We start from the raw sequence: 14,159 nt of genomic DNA on the forward strand, positions 1-14,159 counted from the left end.
TTCTATTGCCAGTCTACTCTTTATTATCTTATTATAAAGCATATTACTGGAAATACAGTTCTCTATTTTTTAAGGCTTTTGTTGTTGTTGTTGTTGAGTCTGGGCTCACCCTGTCACCCAGGCTATAGTGCAGTGGTACAATCATGGCTCACCACAGCCTCAGACTCCTGGACTCGGGCGATCCTTCCGCTTTAGCCTCTCAAGTAACTGGAACTACAGTTGTCTGGGCATGCCACCCTGCCCAGATAATTTTTTTAAAAATGTTCTTAGAGGCAAGGTCTTGCTATATTGCCCAGGCTGGTCTTGAACTCCTGGGCTCCAGCAGTCCTCTCACCTTAACTTCCCAAAGTGCTAGGATTATAGGTGTGAGCCACTCTGTAATCCGGCCAAGGCTGTTTTTTTAAAAAAATATTGAGGTGAAATTTACATAACATGATTAACTTTTTTGTGCTTAAAACAACCCATATTTATTATCTTACAGTACGTTTCTGCGAGCCAGTATTTCTCCCTAGGCTAAAATCAAGGTGTCAGCAGGGCTCCCTTACTGGAGGCCAGAGGAGAAACTATTTCCTGCTTATTTGTGTTGTTGGCAGAATTCGATCCCTTGCACGTGTAGGGACAGAGGTCCACACTTTCTTTCTGGCTGTCCTCTGAGGGCTGCTCCTGATTTCCCTGTGAGGCTCATACTCCTTGGCTCGTAGCCTTCTTCCTGTCTATTCAAAGCCACCAAAAGTGGTTAGAGTCCCCCTCATGCATCAAATCTGTTTTTTTCCTTCTTCCTTCTCATCTGTGGGACCTATGTGTCAGCCTGTTGTGTGCTTGAAATGTCTTGTTCTGAGAGACTCAGGGCCTCGGGAGGAAAGAAGGCTGTGATGTGTGAGTTCTGACTACTGTGGGTTGTTGCAGGTTCACTGTGGGTACTAAGGATGCCATTGCTGATCTAACAGGATAGACCTTAATGGAAAGAGTGAGCCCATCAAAGAACATTTCTTGTGACTGTTGAAGTGATAGTATGCGCTATTCTTACTTGTCCCCCCGCCATGGGGGATAGGAAATATGACTTTCTAAGGGAAACAGCAAGTCCTTTCACAGAATAAGTGACAGAGCCCTCTGTCTTCCACCTGGCCTCTCTCTCATTTTTTGGTTTCACTGTGGTAAAAGACATACACAGTTTACCTTTTTAACCATTTTTAAGTGTACTGTGTAGTGTTAAGTAATTCATATCGTTGTGCAACCGGTCTCCAGAAGTTTTTGATACTGCAAAACTGAAACTGTACGCCCACCGAACGTTTGTCTTTTTGTCATTGACTTCTTTTGCTTAGCATAATGTCCTTAAGGTTCATCTATGCTGTAGTGTGTGTCAGAATTTCCTTCCCTTTTCTTTCTCTCTCTTTTTTTTTTTTTTGAGTTGGAGTCTCATTCTTGTCGCCCAGGCTGGAGTGCAGTGGCATGCTCACGGCCACCGCAGCCTTTACCTGCTGGGCTTAGGTGATCCTTCCGCCTCAACCTTCCAAGTAGCTGGAGCTACAGACACATGCCACTGCCTGGCTAGTTTTTGTGATTTATTGTCGAGACAAGGTTTCACCAAGTCGCCCAGGCTGGTCTTAAACCCCTGGGCTCAGGGAGTCCCCTCGCCTTGGCCTCCCAAAGTGCTGGGACTACAGGCTGAGCCACTGCACCCGGCCTCCTCCCTTTTTCAAGCTGATATTATTTTGTTGCATGTATACTACATTTCGCGTGCCCATTCATCTGTTGTTGGACACTTAGGTAGCTCCTACTTTTTAGCCATGGTGAATGATGCTGCTATGAACATGAGTGTACCACTATCTTTTTGAAACAATTGATTCTTTTAAAATGTATAAAGTTCAGGGGAAAGTTGAGGCTGAACACTCAGCAGGCACCACCTCTAAAGAGAACAGACACTATGCTTATGGTAGGGATTTTGCACTCAGTAGTTGAGAAAACCCCAGGCAAACTACAGACTATGGCGAAAGGTGTGGAATCTCTCATTTGTATGGATTGAATTCGTCACAAATTTACGAGGTCAAGAATTCCAGATAAAGTGTTTCAGCTTTCATCTGTAGATTATGAAAAATATGGTGGGGACCCACAGAACCCTCATAAGCTGCATACTGTTACCAGAATAAAAAACACAAAAAGACATCCATATTGGAAAAAAGATATAATACAGATGCTAAAAGGCACATACCTCTCAAGTTCACAAGAATATCCCTTCAGTGAATGTAAAACTGAAAGTGGTTAAACATTTGATAAGAATCAAACCCCTGAAGTTGCCACAAGGACTTCCAACAGAGGAGGACATGTCTAACACATGCCTTAAGAGGACTGGGGAGTTGGTAGTATGGTGGCATCTGAATAAAACCTGTGGAGCAGAAAGCAATTAAATCTTAATGCCAGAGCAGCTTCGGAGTCTCACTCTGCCACCCAGGCTGGAGTGCAGTGGCACGCTCCTGGCCACTGCAGCCTCGACCTGCTGGATCTCAGGCGATCCTTCCGCCTCAGCCTTCCAAGTAGCTGGAACTACAGGCGTGCGCCACCATGCCTGGGTAATGTTTTGATTTCTTGTAGAGATGGGGTCTTGCCAAGTTGCCCAGGCTGGTCGCGAACCCATGGGCTCAGACAGTTCTCTCACCTCTGCCGCCCAAAGTGCTGGGATTACAGGCGTGAGCCACAGTGCCCAGCTAGATCATTTTGATTAAAAGATGGTGAGAAAGTGTTTTCATTAAAATATATTTTAAATACCAGTCATTATCATTGACTAAACCTGTAATTTTTTCCTTACTATTGACTTGGAGGTTTTCATTTAATGTAGTTTAATTCTCTCTCTTTTCCCTCTAATAGTTTCACTCCAAAATGGGAAAAAGAATGGCATTGTTTGAACATCTTAAGTTCAGGTCCACTCCCACCTTAGCTGCATATTGTTACCAGAAAAAAAAAGCACAAAAAGACATCCATATTGGGAAAAATATATAGTAAAGATGCTAAAAATCACATACTCCTCAAGTTCACAAGAATATCCCTTCAGTGAATGCAAAACTGAAAGTGTCATTAACTGTTTTACAAAAATTGTTTTCTTGTTTTCTTGAATTTAACAAGTTCTGTGAGTGGCTCTTCGTATGAACACTGTGCGATCGTATTGGAGAAATACAAAATGACCAAAGCATGGTTCCTGCTCTTCAGAAGCTCACGGTCTGTTCTACTAGAGAACAGAGATTCAGCCGGTCACCAAACACTGGGCACAGCTAGATTATCTGCCTTGGGCTTTAGTGTCTGTATGCACATATGTTGAACATGGGTTCATCTTATCCCTGAATTTAATACCAAAACACTATTTCTTTTCATTTTTTTTCCCCCAAGTTGGAGTCTCACTCTGTCGCCCAGGCTGGAGCACAGTGTCACGCTCCCAGCGAGGTGGGAAAAAGTAAAAATTTTAGTGGAGGTTCAGTAGTGGGAAATTCTGGAGTATCTGATTTAAGATAATGATAATGAACTTCTGCCTTCTAGTTACCTTTTATTTTCCTTTGTCTCTTATAAAGTTTGGCTTGGCAACAACAACAACAACAAAAATGTACAGTTCAGTAGCACTTTATGTATTCACTGTGTGGTACAACCATCGACTCTAGTTTCAAATTTTGTTAGTACCCCATAAAAATAACCTGTACTCGGTAAGCTGCCATTCTCACTATCCCCATCCCCTGGTAACCACTAATCTTCTTTTCTCTATAAATTTGCCTATTCTATATACATTGGCGGGGTGCCAAAAAATGTATACTCTTTTTTTTTTTTTTGAGTTGGAGCCCCACTCTGTCACCCAGGCTACAGTGCAGTGGCATGCTCATGGCCACCGCAGCCTCGACCTGCTGGGCTTAGGTGATCCTTCTGCCTCAGCCTTTCGAGTAGCTGGAACTACAGGCATGTGCCACCACGCTTGGCTAATTTTTTGTTTATTGTAGAGATGAGGTCTCACTAAGTTGCCCAGACTGGTCTCGAATCTGGGCTCAGGCATTCCTCTCACCTCAGCCTCCCAAAATGCTAGGATTATAGGTGTGAGCCCATGTGCCTGGCCTATACTCATTTTAAGAGGTGTTATCTATGTATTACTTTTCGAAGTACTTTTCAGAAGTGTCTGGACACTTTGAGCACCTCTTGCAATTGCAGAAGTCAAATGTGACTTGTATTCATCTTTGGTTATTGGTATACATTTTTTCTTTCTTAAAATATGTATGCATTTTTTGGCACATGCTGTCTCTTTTTTTCTCTCTCTATATGTATCCAAAACATAATATGTGACTTTTTTTTATCTGCCTTTTTAACTTAGCATAGCGATTTTGAGGTTCATCTACATTGTTGCATGCATCCAGACTTTGTTCTCTCATTGCTGAATAATATTCCATTGTATTTTCGTATATACTACAATACATTTATCCAGTCATCTATTGATAGACATTTAGTTGTTTCCACCTTTTGGCTATGATGAATAATGCAGCTGTAAACACTGGCCGGGAGTTTCTGTGTGGACATGTTTTTTCTTTCTTTCTTTTTGAATACACACCTAGGAGTAGAATTGCTGCGCCATACGGTAATCCCATGTTTAACTTTCTGAGGAACCACCACACTGTCTTCCAGAGCAGCTGCACCATTTTACATGTTCACAAGTAGTGTTTATATTTCTCCACATCCTTGCTAACACTTATTATACTTTTCTTAATTAAAGCAATCCCAGTGGGTGTGAAGTGTTATCTCATTGGGGTTTTGATTTGTATATCCGTAATAACCAATGTGCTTGTTGTCTATTTGTGTATCTTATTTGGAGAAATGTTTAAGTCCCTTGCCCATTTTTAAATTGGGTTGTTTGTCTTTTTGTTGTTAACCTGTTAAGAGTTCTTTATATTCTCTGTTTCATGGCTTTTGCTCTTATATTTAGGTCGTTGATTCTTTTGAGTTAATTTTTGCATGTAGAGTGAGATGGCGATCGAACTTTATTCTTTTGCATGTGGTTATCCACTTATCTCAGTACCATTTATTTTTTCCTCATTGAATGGTTTGCTTAAAACCAATTGGCAGTGGATGTTTGAGTTTATTTCTAGACTCTCAATCCCATTCTATTGGTTTGTGTGTCTGTCCTTGTGCCAGTACCATACTATTTTGACAAGTATAGCTTTGTAGTATACTTTGAAATCTGGAAGTGTGCATCCTCTAACTTTGTTCTTTTCAAATTGTTTTGGTTATTTGGGGCCCCTTGCACTTCCATATGAATTTGAGAGTTGACTTTTCAATTTCTGCAAAAAAGGCTATTAGAATGGGATTACATTGAATCTGTTGATTGCTTTGGAGAGTATTGACATTTTAACACTATTAAGTCTTCCAATCTATGAACATGGGATGTTTTTCCATTTATTTAGGTGTTTTTTAACTTTTGCAACAGACCGGGTGCAGTGGCTCATGCCTATAATTCCAGCAACCAATTTGACTAACCTGGGCAACTTGGCAAGACCTCATCTCTACAATAAATAAATAAAAATTAGCCAGACACAGTGGTGCATGCCTAGGTTCCAGATACTTGGAAGGCTGCGGTGCAAGGATCGCCTGAGCCCAGCGGATCGAGGCTGCGGTGTCCATGAGCATGCCACTGCTCTCCAGCCTGGGCAACAGAGTGAGACTCCGACTCAAAATAATATAAGAATAATAATAATTTTTACAGTGATGTTTTATAGTTTTCAGTGTAGAATTCTTTTAAATTTATTCCTAGTTATTTTATTCCTTGGAATGCTATTGTAAATGGAATATTTTCTTAATTTCCTTTTGGGATTTTTCAGTGTTTATAGAAACAACTGGCTTTTGCTTTTTGATCTTGGATTCTGCAATTTTGAGGAATTTTTTTTTATTACTTTCGTAGGTTTGTGTGTGTGTGTGTGTAGCTTCTTTTTTTTTTGAGTTGGAGTCTCACTCTGTCGCCCAGACTGGAGTGCAATGGCCATACCCGGCCACCGCAGCCTCGAACTACTGGGCTCCAGCAATCCTTCCACCTCAGCCTTCCAAGTAGCTGGAACTACAGGCGCGCGCTACCATGCCTGGCTACTTTTTTATTGATTGTAGCGATGAGGTCTCACCAAGTTGCCCAGGCGGGTCTCGAATCCGCGGGCTCAGGCAATCCACTCACCTCGGCCTCCCAAAGTGCTGGGATTTCAGGCTGAGCCACTGAGCCCGACCTGTGTGTAGCTTCTATGAGTTTTTTTTTTTAGTGTTTAGTAGAAATTAACCAATGACGCCATCTGGTCTTGGACTTTTTTTTTTGTTGGAAGGTGTTTGATTACTTATTCCATCTGTTTACTTACTGAAAATCTGTTCAAATTTTCTTTTTTTTTAATTAACTTTGGAGATTTCTGTGTTTCTAGAAATTTGTTCATTTTATCTAGAATATCTAATTTGCTGGTATACAGTTGTTAGTTATATTCTCTTATCCTTTTAATTTCTCAGTGTCCTCACTTTCATTTCTTAGTCAGGGTAGCTAGGGGTTTGTCAATTTTGTTGATCTTTTCAGAGAATCAATTTTTGTTTTCATTGATTCTATTGTTTTTATAGTCTCTGTTTTATTGATCCTTGCTTTAATCTTCATTATTTTTTTCTTTCTGCTGGCTTTGAGTTTGGTTTATCTTTTTTAGTTTCTTAGACATAAAATTAGGTTATTGATTTAAGATCTTTTTAAATGTAGGCTTTTACAGCTATATATTTTCATCTGACCACTTACTTGGCTGCATCCCATAAATTTTAGTATATTATGCTTTTATTTTCACTCATTTCGAAGTATTTTCTAATTTCCTTAGTGACTTTTTCTTTGACTCATTGGTTAAGAGTATGCCGTTAATGTCCACATATTTTCCAATTTCCTTCTGTTATTGATTTCTGGCTTCATTCTTTTGTGGTCTAAGGAGATTCTTTGCACAATTTTGGTCTTTTTAAATTTGGGAAACACTTTTTGGACAAGTACATCTGAATATTCCCTGCACAGGTAATAGGCAAAATGTAAAGATACTTTAAAAGAAAAAGCCCAGAAGTTCTCATAGTATTGGCTGCTTTGAGAGAAGAATGCATATTCTGCCATTGTTGGGTGCAATATACTGTATATGTCTGTTAGGACTCATTGCTTTATAGATTTTTAAATCTCTGAAGTCCACTGAAAAATCATTTGCTAGCCGGGCTCGGTGGCTCAGCCTGTAATCCCGCGCCTTTGGGAGGCTGAGGTGAGTGGATTGCCTGACCCCGTGGGTTCGAGACCCGCCTGGGCAGCGAGACCTCAACTCTACAATAAATCAAAAGATCAGCCGGGCGTGGTAGCGCATGCCTGTAATTCCAGCTCCTTGGAAGGCTGAGGCGGAAGGATCACCGGAGCCCAGCAGGTTGAGGCTGCGGTGGCCGGGAGCGGCCACTGCACTCCAGTCTGGGCGACAGAGTGAGACTCCAACTCAAAAAAAAAAGAAAAAGAAAAATCACTTGCTGATTGACTAGACCTTGAATCTAGCTCCTGTAAATCTGAATTTGTATTTTTGGGGTATGGTGGGGGACTACTCTACTGAAATTGATCATTCAATGGGGAAAGACCAGTCTCTTTAATAAGTGGTACTGGGACAGCTGGATGATGACACGGAAAGGATTTTACTACTGCTCAATACTTTTTCTTTTAAAATATCTTTACATTTTACCTGTTATCGTATGACTTCTATATAAGTTCATAGAACTCAGAAAGCTGCAGGCCTTAGGCCTCTGTGTTGGTATTTTAAGGGAAATTTGGGGTATAAAGAAAGAAGGATTATGTGTGCTGCCTTCAGTTTAGAACACTAAAGGCACAGACCATTGTACACAGATCTGCCGTTACAGGAAGCATTACTAAAGCCTAACTGAAGTAAGCAATGCTAGCTTAACTCACTTGAAGTGAAGCTATGACCATTGATTTTAAATATCACATATTTGCTTTATACCATAACTTCCAAAGCTGTGTATAAAATAATTTCAGGAGTATGAGATGCAGAAAACAAAAGAGGAAGAGTTTTTGAAGTTATTTGATAGATGGAAAAAAGAAGAAAAGGAGAAACTAACTGATGAAATTGAGAAAATCAAGGAGATGCTGGGGAAGGAGTTTAAAGAATTAACTTCCAAGAATTCAGCATTAGAATATGTAAGTATGAAGCCCAGAAGTTCTCATAGTATTGGCTGCCTTGAGAGGTGGTTTCAGGGTGGCATTATGGCTAGAGGATCTAGGAGTTACTTTCTGATGCCCTGGTGCAGACATCCTCCTCCCTGAGAATGTCGAGGGAGCATAAGCAAGTCAGAGAAGTCGTTTTCGCCGAGAGTGGGAGCTTTGGCCCCAAACCCCAGTGTAGAACACTTGTGGTCAGATCATAGAAGAAGACCCCTCTTTTCTTATCTGGTTAGGTTAGCCTTGAACCATAAACGGCTGCCCAAGTTTTGGAACTTTCTATTGTCCTGTGGGAGAAGGCAGCAGACCCAGAAAGACAGCGAGAACCTTCGCCTTGCCCCCTCCTCACCCCAGGCCTGGCTAATGAGGAGGCTGTGGTCTCTACAGCAAGCAGGATATGGCTCAATGAGCCCCTCTGCCTTGCGGGACTAGCCCTGGTCCACGCTGCCCTTGTCGCATGCACAGACTATACCTGAACTTCTTCCTCAAATAGCAGCCAACCAGTATCTTCCCGCTATGAATTCTCTACTCACTGTGTGGGTTTGATCTGAGTCATCTTTGGGGTAAAAGGAAAGACTGAAGAGAGCTTAGAGAAGATCCTTGAGCTCCCTCTAGGGGCCAACAAGTTTTATAAATAGAAATACAGGGATATTTTGAGGTCGGCCCACTACGGCCTATGGACCAAATCTGGCATGCCACCTGTTTTTGTACGGGCTGCTAACTAAGAATAGGTTTCAACGTTTTTAAACAGTTGGGGAAAAAAGACTATTTTGTGACACATGAGAATTTCATGAAGTTTGCATTTTGGTATCCGTAAGTGAGCTTTTACTGGGACCCAGCTGTGCTTGATCATTATTCTAACTAAGGTGCTTTTGTGCTGGAGCCGTAGAGTTGAATGTTTCATTTGAGACCTTATGTCATAAACGTACATGATTTATGACGGCTGCCGCCGACCCTGATCAACTGGCTGAAGTAGTGTTTGACAGTTTTTTCTGCTTTTCCATACTGCACTTTTTTGAAACGAAATCACTGTGAGCAGCCCACACGGTAAGGAGCAGAGAAGCATGTTTCCAGTCTTTCATTTTTGAAGTTAACATGTTACTTCCTGTGGTTTGCTGAGAATTTTTGCTGTAACTTTGACAATAACATCAAAAGCGAAGGGTAAAATTAAAACGTCATGTCCCTAGTGGTGTGGGCCTCTCACTGAATTATCTTAACAGAAGAACCAGCTGCACCCAGCTCTTTTTTTTTTTTTTTTTTTTTTGGAGTCGGAGTCTCACTCTGTCGCCCAGGCTAGAGTGCAGTGGCATGCTCACGGCCACCGCAGCCTCGACCTGCTGGGCTCAGGCGATCCTTCCATTTCAGCCTTCCAAGTAACTGGAACCACAGGCACAAGCCACCACACCCAGCTAATTGTTTAATTTATTGTGGAGATGAGGTCTCGCCAAGTTGCCCAGGCTGGCCTCCCAAAGTGCTGGAATTATAGGTGTGAGCCACCGTGCCCAACCTGCACCCAGCTCTTCTATTTCTGGCACCTGTTAGGTGCCCATCAAAAACTTAAGGACTTGTTGTCTAAGATTAGAATGTTAAGACCAAGACCAGATGCAGTAGCTCATGCCTATAATCCCAGCACTTTTGGAGGTGGAGGAGAGAGGGTTGCCTGATCCCAGGGTCTTGAGACGAGCCTGGGCAACTTGGCGAGACCTTGTCTCTACAAGAAATCAAAAAATTAGCCAAGTGTGGTGGCAAGTGCTTGTAGTCCCAGCTATTTGAAGACTGAGGTAGGAGGATTACCTAATTTTAATTTATTTTTTTGATTTTTTTTTTTTTTGTAGAGACGAGGTCTTGCTCTGTTGCCGCGGGCTGGCACTCTGTACATATTGTGACGGAAAGACCAGAAAGCAGTAAAAACAAGCCAGTAAAGTCACAGGGAAGGGAAAGTGGGGGGAATACATGGAGTGTCAGGCTTAATACATGACCACACGCTCCCTGGTTTTATTCTATGTTTGTCTTTTTTTTTTTTTAAGTTAGAATTTCACTCTGTCACCCAGGCTGAAGTGCAGTGGCACGCTCACAGCCACCGCAGTCTCGACTTATTGGGCTCAGGCGATCCTTCTGCCTTAGCCTTCCAACTAGTTGGAACTATAGGTGTGCGCTACCACGCCTGGCTTTTTTTTTGTTATTTATTTATTGTAGAGACAAGGTCTCACCAAATTGTCCAGGGTGGTCTCGAACCCCTGAGCTCAGGCAATCCTCTCGCCTCCGCCTCCCAAAGTGCTGGGATTACAGGCTTGAGCCACTGCACCTGACTATGTCTTATAAAAGTCTACCATTTCTACTGTTGATCTTGAATTTTATCTTACAGCAATTGTCAGAAATCCAGAAGTGCAGTATGCAGGTGAAGTCCAACATAGGCACATTAGAAGACGCCCACGAGTTTACAGAAGACCGTCCCTCGCAGAATGTGGTGCAGCTCCTTCATAACCAGGTGTGTGACGTGGGCGGCAGCTGCAGTGCCTTCCTTCCTTCCTTGGCTTTGTGAAGTAGTTTACAGTGCATGTGAATTTTGGAAATAGGGACCACTGCTTCTTGCTTCAGTACTCACGTCTTTTCCTCCTTCAAGTCCACCTTTTCCACTGTAGCCAGGCTGCCCATGTCCCTGTCCTTTCTAAAGTCCTTCAGTGACCCTCCTTTTTTTTTTGAGTTGGAATTTCACTCTGACACCTAGACTGGAGTGCAGTGGCATACTCATGGCCACCCCAGTGGCGATCCGCTGGGCTCCAGTGATCCTTCCATCTCAGCCTTCCAAGTAGCCAGAACTATAGACGCTTGCTACCATACCTGGCTAATTTTCGATTGATTGTAGAGACAAGGTCTTGCCAAGTTCTCCAGGGTGGTCTTGAACCTTGCGGGCTCAGGCAGTCCACTCGCCTTGGCCTCCCAAAGTGCTGGGAGTACAGGCTGAGCCACCAAGCCCAGCCAACCCTCCATTTTTCATAGAGGGAAGTCCAGAATCCTTATCCAGCTCGCAGGGTCCTTCAGGCTCTGGACTCTGTGCCATCTCCCACTATTCTTTGCTTTCCTGAGAACGCAGCATTCTGCTTCCTGCCTTTGCTCTAGTGCCATCTTGTCTGTCATGCATCCCCCAGTTCTCATTCTCCAGTATGAGAATGAGGCACCTCTTCCAGAGAGTTCATCTCCTGAACCTCTGGGCCGTAGCATGTCTGTATTCCCCAAACGGGACCTGATCACATACACATTCTACGGGCATTCTCAGTCGCTCTCACTGCATCCACTTTCCTCCAGCACAGAGCAGGGTCTGTCTCTTAATCTTCTCCTAGCTTGCTAGTGCCTGCCCAGCAAGGTGCCTGGCACATGGTAGGAGACCGGGAGCTGTGTCCTGAACTAAACTGTTGACAGTTGCTCCCAGCAGGCTGGAGACCACAGTTTGTCACTCATGAATTGAAGGACATGCTTATAAAATCCTAAGGTCCCACCTGCATTTCTTCTGTGTCTTTCCTGTGAGCTGTGTTGTCAGTTCAGAACCCAGGGACTCAGAAGTGAGGTGTATCCTTTTGACCCCCCAGGTTGCCAAAGTAGCACCTATTTTTATAAATAAATGTTTTTCGTTTGTTTGTTTGTTTTGAGTCAGTCTCACTTTGTTGCCCAGCTGGAGTGCAGTGGCACGATCACCACACACTGCAGCCTCAATCTCCTGGACTCAGGCAATCTTCCCTCTTCAGCCTCATGAGTAGCTGGGACTATAGGGAGTAGCTGGGACTATAGGCGTGCACTACCATACCTGGCTAATTATTTTTTGATTATTATTATTATTTTTTGGTAGCTATGAGGTCTGGCTATGTGGCCTGGGCTGGTCTTGAAGTCTTGGGCTCAAGCAGTCCTCCCATCTTGGCCTCCCAATGTGCTAGCATTACAGGTGTGGGCTACTGTGCCTGGCCCAATTTTTGTAAATACATTTTACAGCCTGTATTTTGTAAATACATTTTTATGGGACCGTGATCACACCCATTCTTACCTGTGGCTGTTCTCCCACTAACAATAGTTGTACCTGGGTCATCTGACCCCCAGAGTCTGCAGTATCTACTGTTACCTCCTAAATAGAAAATCTTTGCTGACTGATCCCTGCCGTATAGTAAAGATGAATACCTGGTACAAATGTGTCTAAACATTTTCAACCATATATGTTCTAAAAAATACTAGCCAAAATTTCACCAGGGTGTTGGTTGGATTTCATAGGTACCCACTGAAAAGGAAGCTTCCATTTTGTGTAGATTTTATTGTCACAGATGCACATACATTGCTATTTCTTTACTCTTTCGTAGGAAAGCAAGTGGACAGCTCAAATTCAAGTTCTTCATCAAGAACACAGGAAAGAGAAGGATCGGGTAAGGTTAGGATGGGTTATTTTGGAAAAGAAGTCTTTCTTTTCTTCACAATAAAGGGAATATTTGTACCCTGAATAACATTTATGGAAAAATGTGTAACAAAATTAAAATTACTTATAGTTCCAGTACCAAAGATAACCACTGCTATTACTTTGTTAGACTTTCTTTCCGTTTTCTCTCTTTGCTATATATGTTGCATTTCTGTAAGTATAGAACCCCATATATACATAGTCTTACAATATTTGGATTATGCTGTATAGGTTTAAACACTTTTCACTTAATATATCATAGTACTTTTCCTTTTTTTTTTTTTTTGAGTTGGGGTCTCACTCTATTACCCAGGCTGGAGTGCAGAGGCATGATCACGGCTCACTGCAGTCTCAATCTTCTGAGCACAAGTGATTCTGTTGCCTTAGCTGCCCAAGGAGCAGGGATCACAGGCATGCGCCACCATGGTTGACTAACTTTTTGATTTTTATAGAGACAAGCTCTTGCTGTGTTGCCTAGGCTGGGCCTAAATTTTCCTCCTGCCTCAACCTCCTAAAGTGCTAGATTACAGGCATGAGCCACCGTCCTGGCCTTTTCCTGTGTTTGAAAGTATTCTTTGAAATCATAATTTTTGACCGGGCATGGTGGCTCATGCCTGTAATCCCAGCTCTGTGGGAGGTTGAGGCAAGAAGATTGCTTGAGCTCAAGAGTTCAAGACCACTTTAGGCAACAAAGTGAGACCTTGTCTCTACAAGAAAAGAAAAAATTAGCTGGGTGTGATGGAGCATGCTTATAGAGGCGAAAGGGTTGCCTGAGCCTCGAGGTAGTGGCTGTGGTGAGGCGTGATTGTGCCATTGCACTCTAGCTTGTGCTACAGAGTAAGACTCTTACTCAAAAAAAAAAAAAAAAAAGAAAATGAAATAGATACCATGATTTTTAATGGCTACATGGATGATTTTATGGATATATCATAATTATTTAATCATTTATTCATTATTGAGTATATATTTCTGATTTTTTTCACGTTACAGAGCTACAGTGTAAATAATTTTTAAATGAAGGAAAGGACTGTTCACATTAAAATCACTTTAATGAGTCGGGCTTGGTGGCTCAGCCTGTAATCCCGCGCTTTGGGAGGCTGAGGTGAGTGGATTGCCTGAGCCCGCGGGTTCGAGACCCGCCTGGGCAACTTGGTGAGACCTCATCTCTAAAATAAATCAAAAATTAGCCGGGTGTGGTAGCACGTGCCTGTAGTTCCAACTACTTGGAAGGCTGAGGTGGAAGGATCACCGGAGCCCAGCAGGTCGAGCCTGCCGTGGCCGGGAGCGGCCACTGCACTCCAGTCTGGGTGACAGAATGAGACTCCAACTCAAAAAATAAAAATAAAATAAAATAAAATAAAATAAAATCACTTTAATGAAAACAAAATTTAATTATGACACCGATTCTCTTTCACCTGAGGACATCAGAAATTTAAATATTAAAATGTGTTTACAGGAGTGCATAAGATAGGTGTATTTGAGATCTTAAAATAGGAAATCTTCTGTTTA

At 42.4% G+C, this 14,159-nt stretch overlaps 1 protein-coding gene and 1 pseudogene across 4 annotated transcripts in view; both read left to right on the top strand.

Moving 5' to 3' along the window:
• DZIP1 (DAZ interacting zinc finger protein 1) overlaps positions 1-14,159 on the top strand; it is an 85,304-nt gene that overhangs the window by 17,422 nt on the left and 53,723 nt on the right. For all 4 annotated transcript variants that reach the window (XM_021705971.1, XM_021705972.1, XM_021705974.1 and 1 more), the window contains exons 4-6: positions 8,033-8,194; positions 10,581-10,703; positions 12,559-12,621. In XM_021705971.1, the coding sequence (XP_021561646.1) occupies positions 8,033-8,194; positions 10,581-10,703; positions 12,559-12,621 (348 nt within the window). The remainder of the gene's footprint in view (positions 1-8,032; positions 8,195-10,580; positions 10,704-12,558; positions 12,622-14,159) is intronic.
• LOC103274706 lies at positions 1,910-2,412 on the top strand (annotated as a pseudogene).

Source organism: Carlito syrichta, unplaced genomic scaffold, assembly GCF_000164805.1.
Source record: "Carlito syrichta isolate Samal-C Ts95f unplaced genomic scaffold, Tarsius_syrichta-2.0.1 Scaffold314864, whole genome shotgun sequence".
Taxonomy (NCBI): domain Eukaryota; kingdom Metazoa; phylum Chordata; class Mammalia; order Primates; family Tarsiidae; genus Carlito; species Carlito syrichta.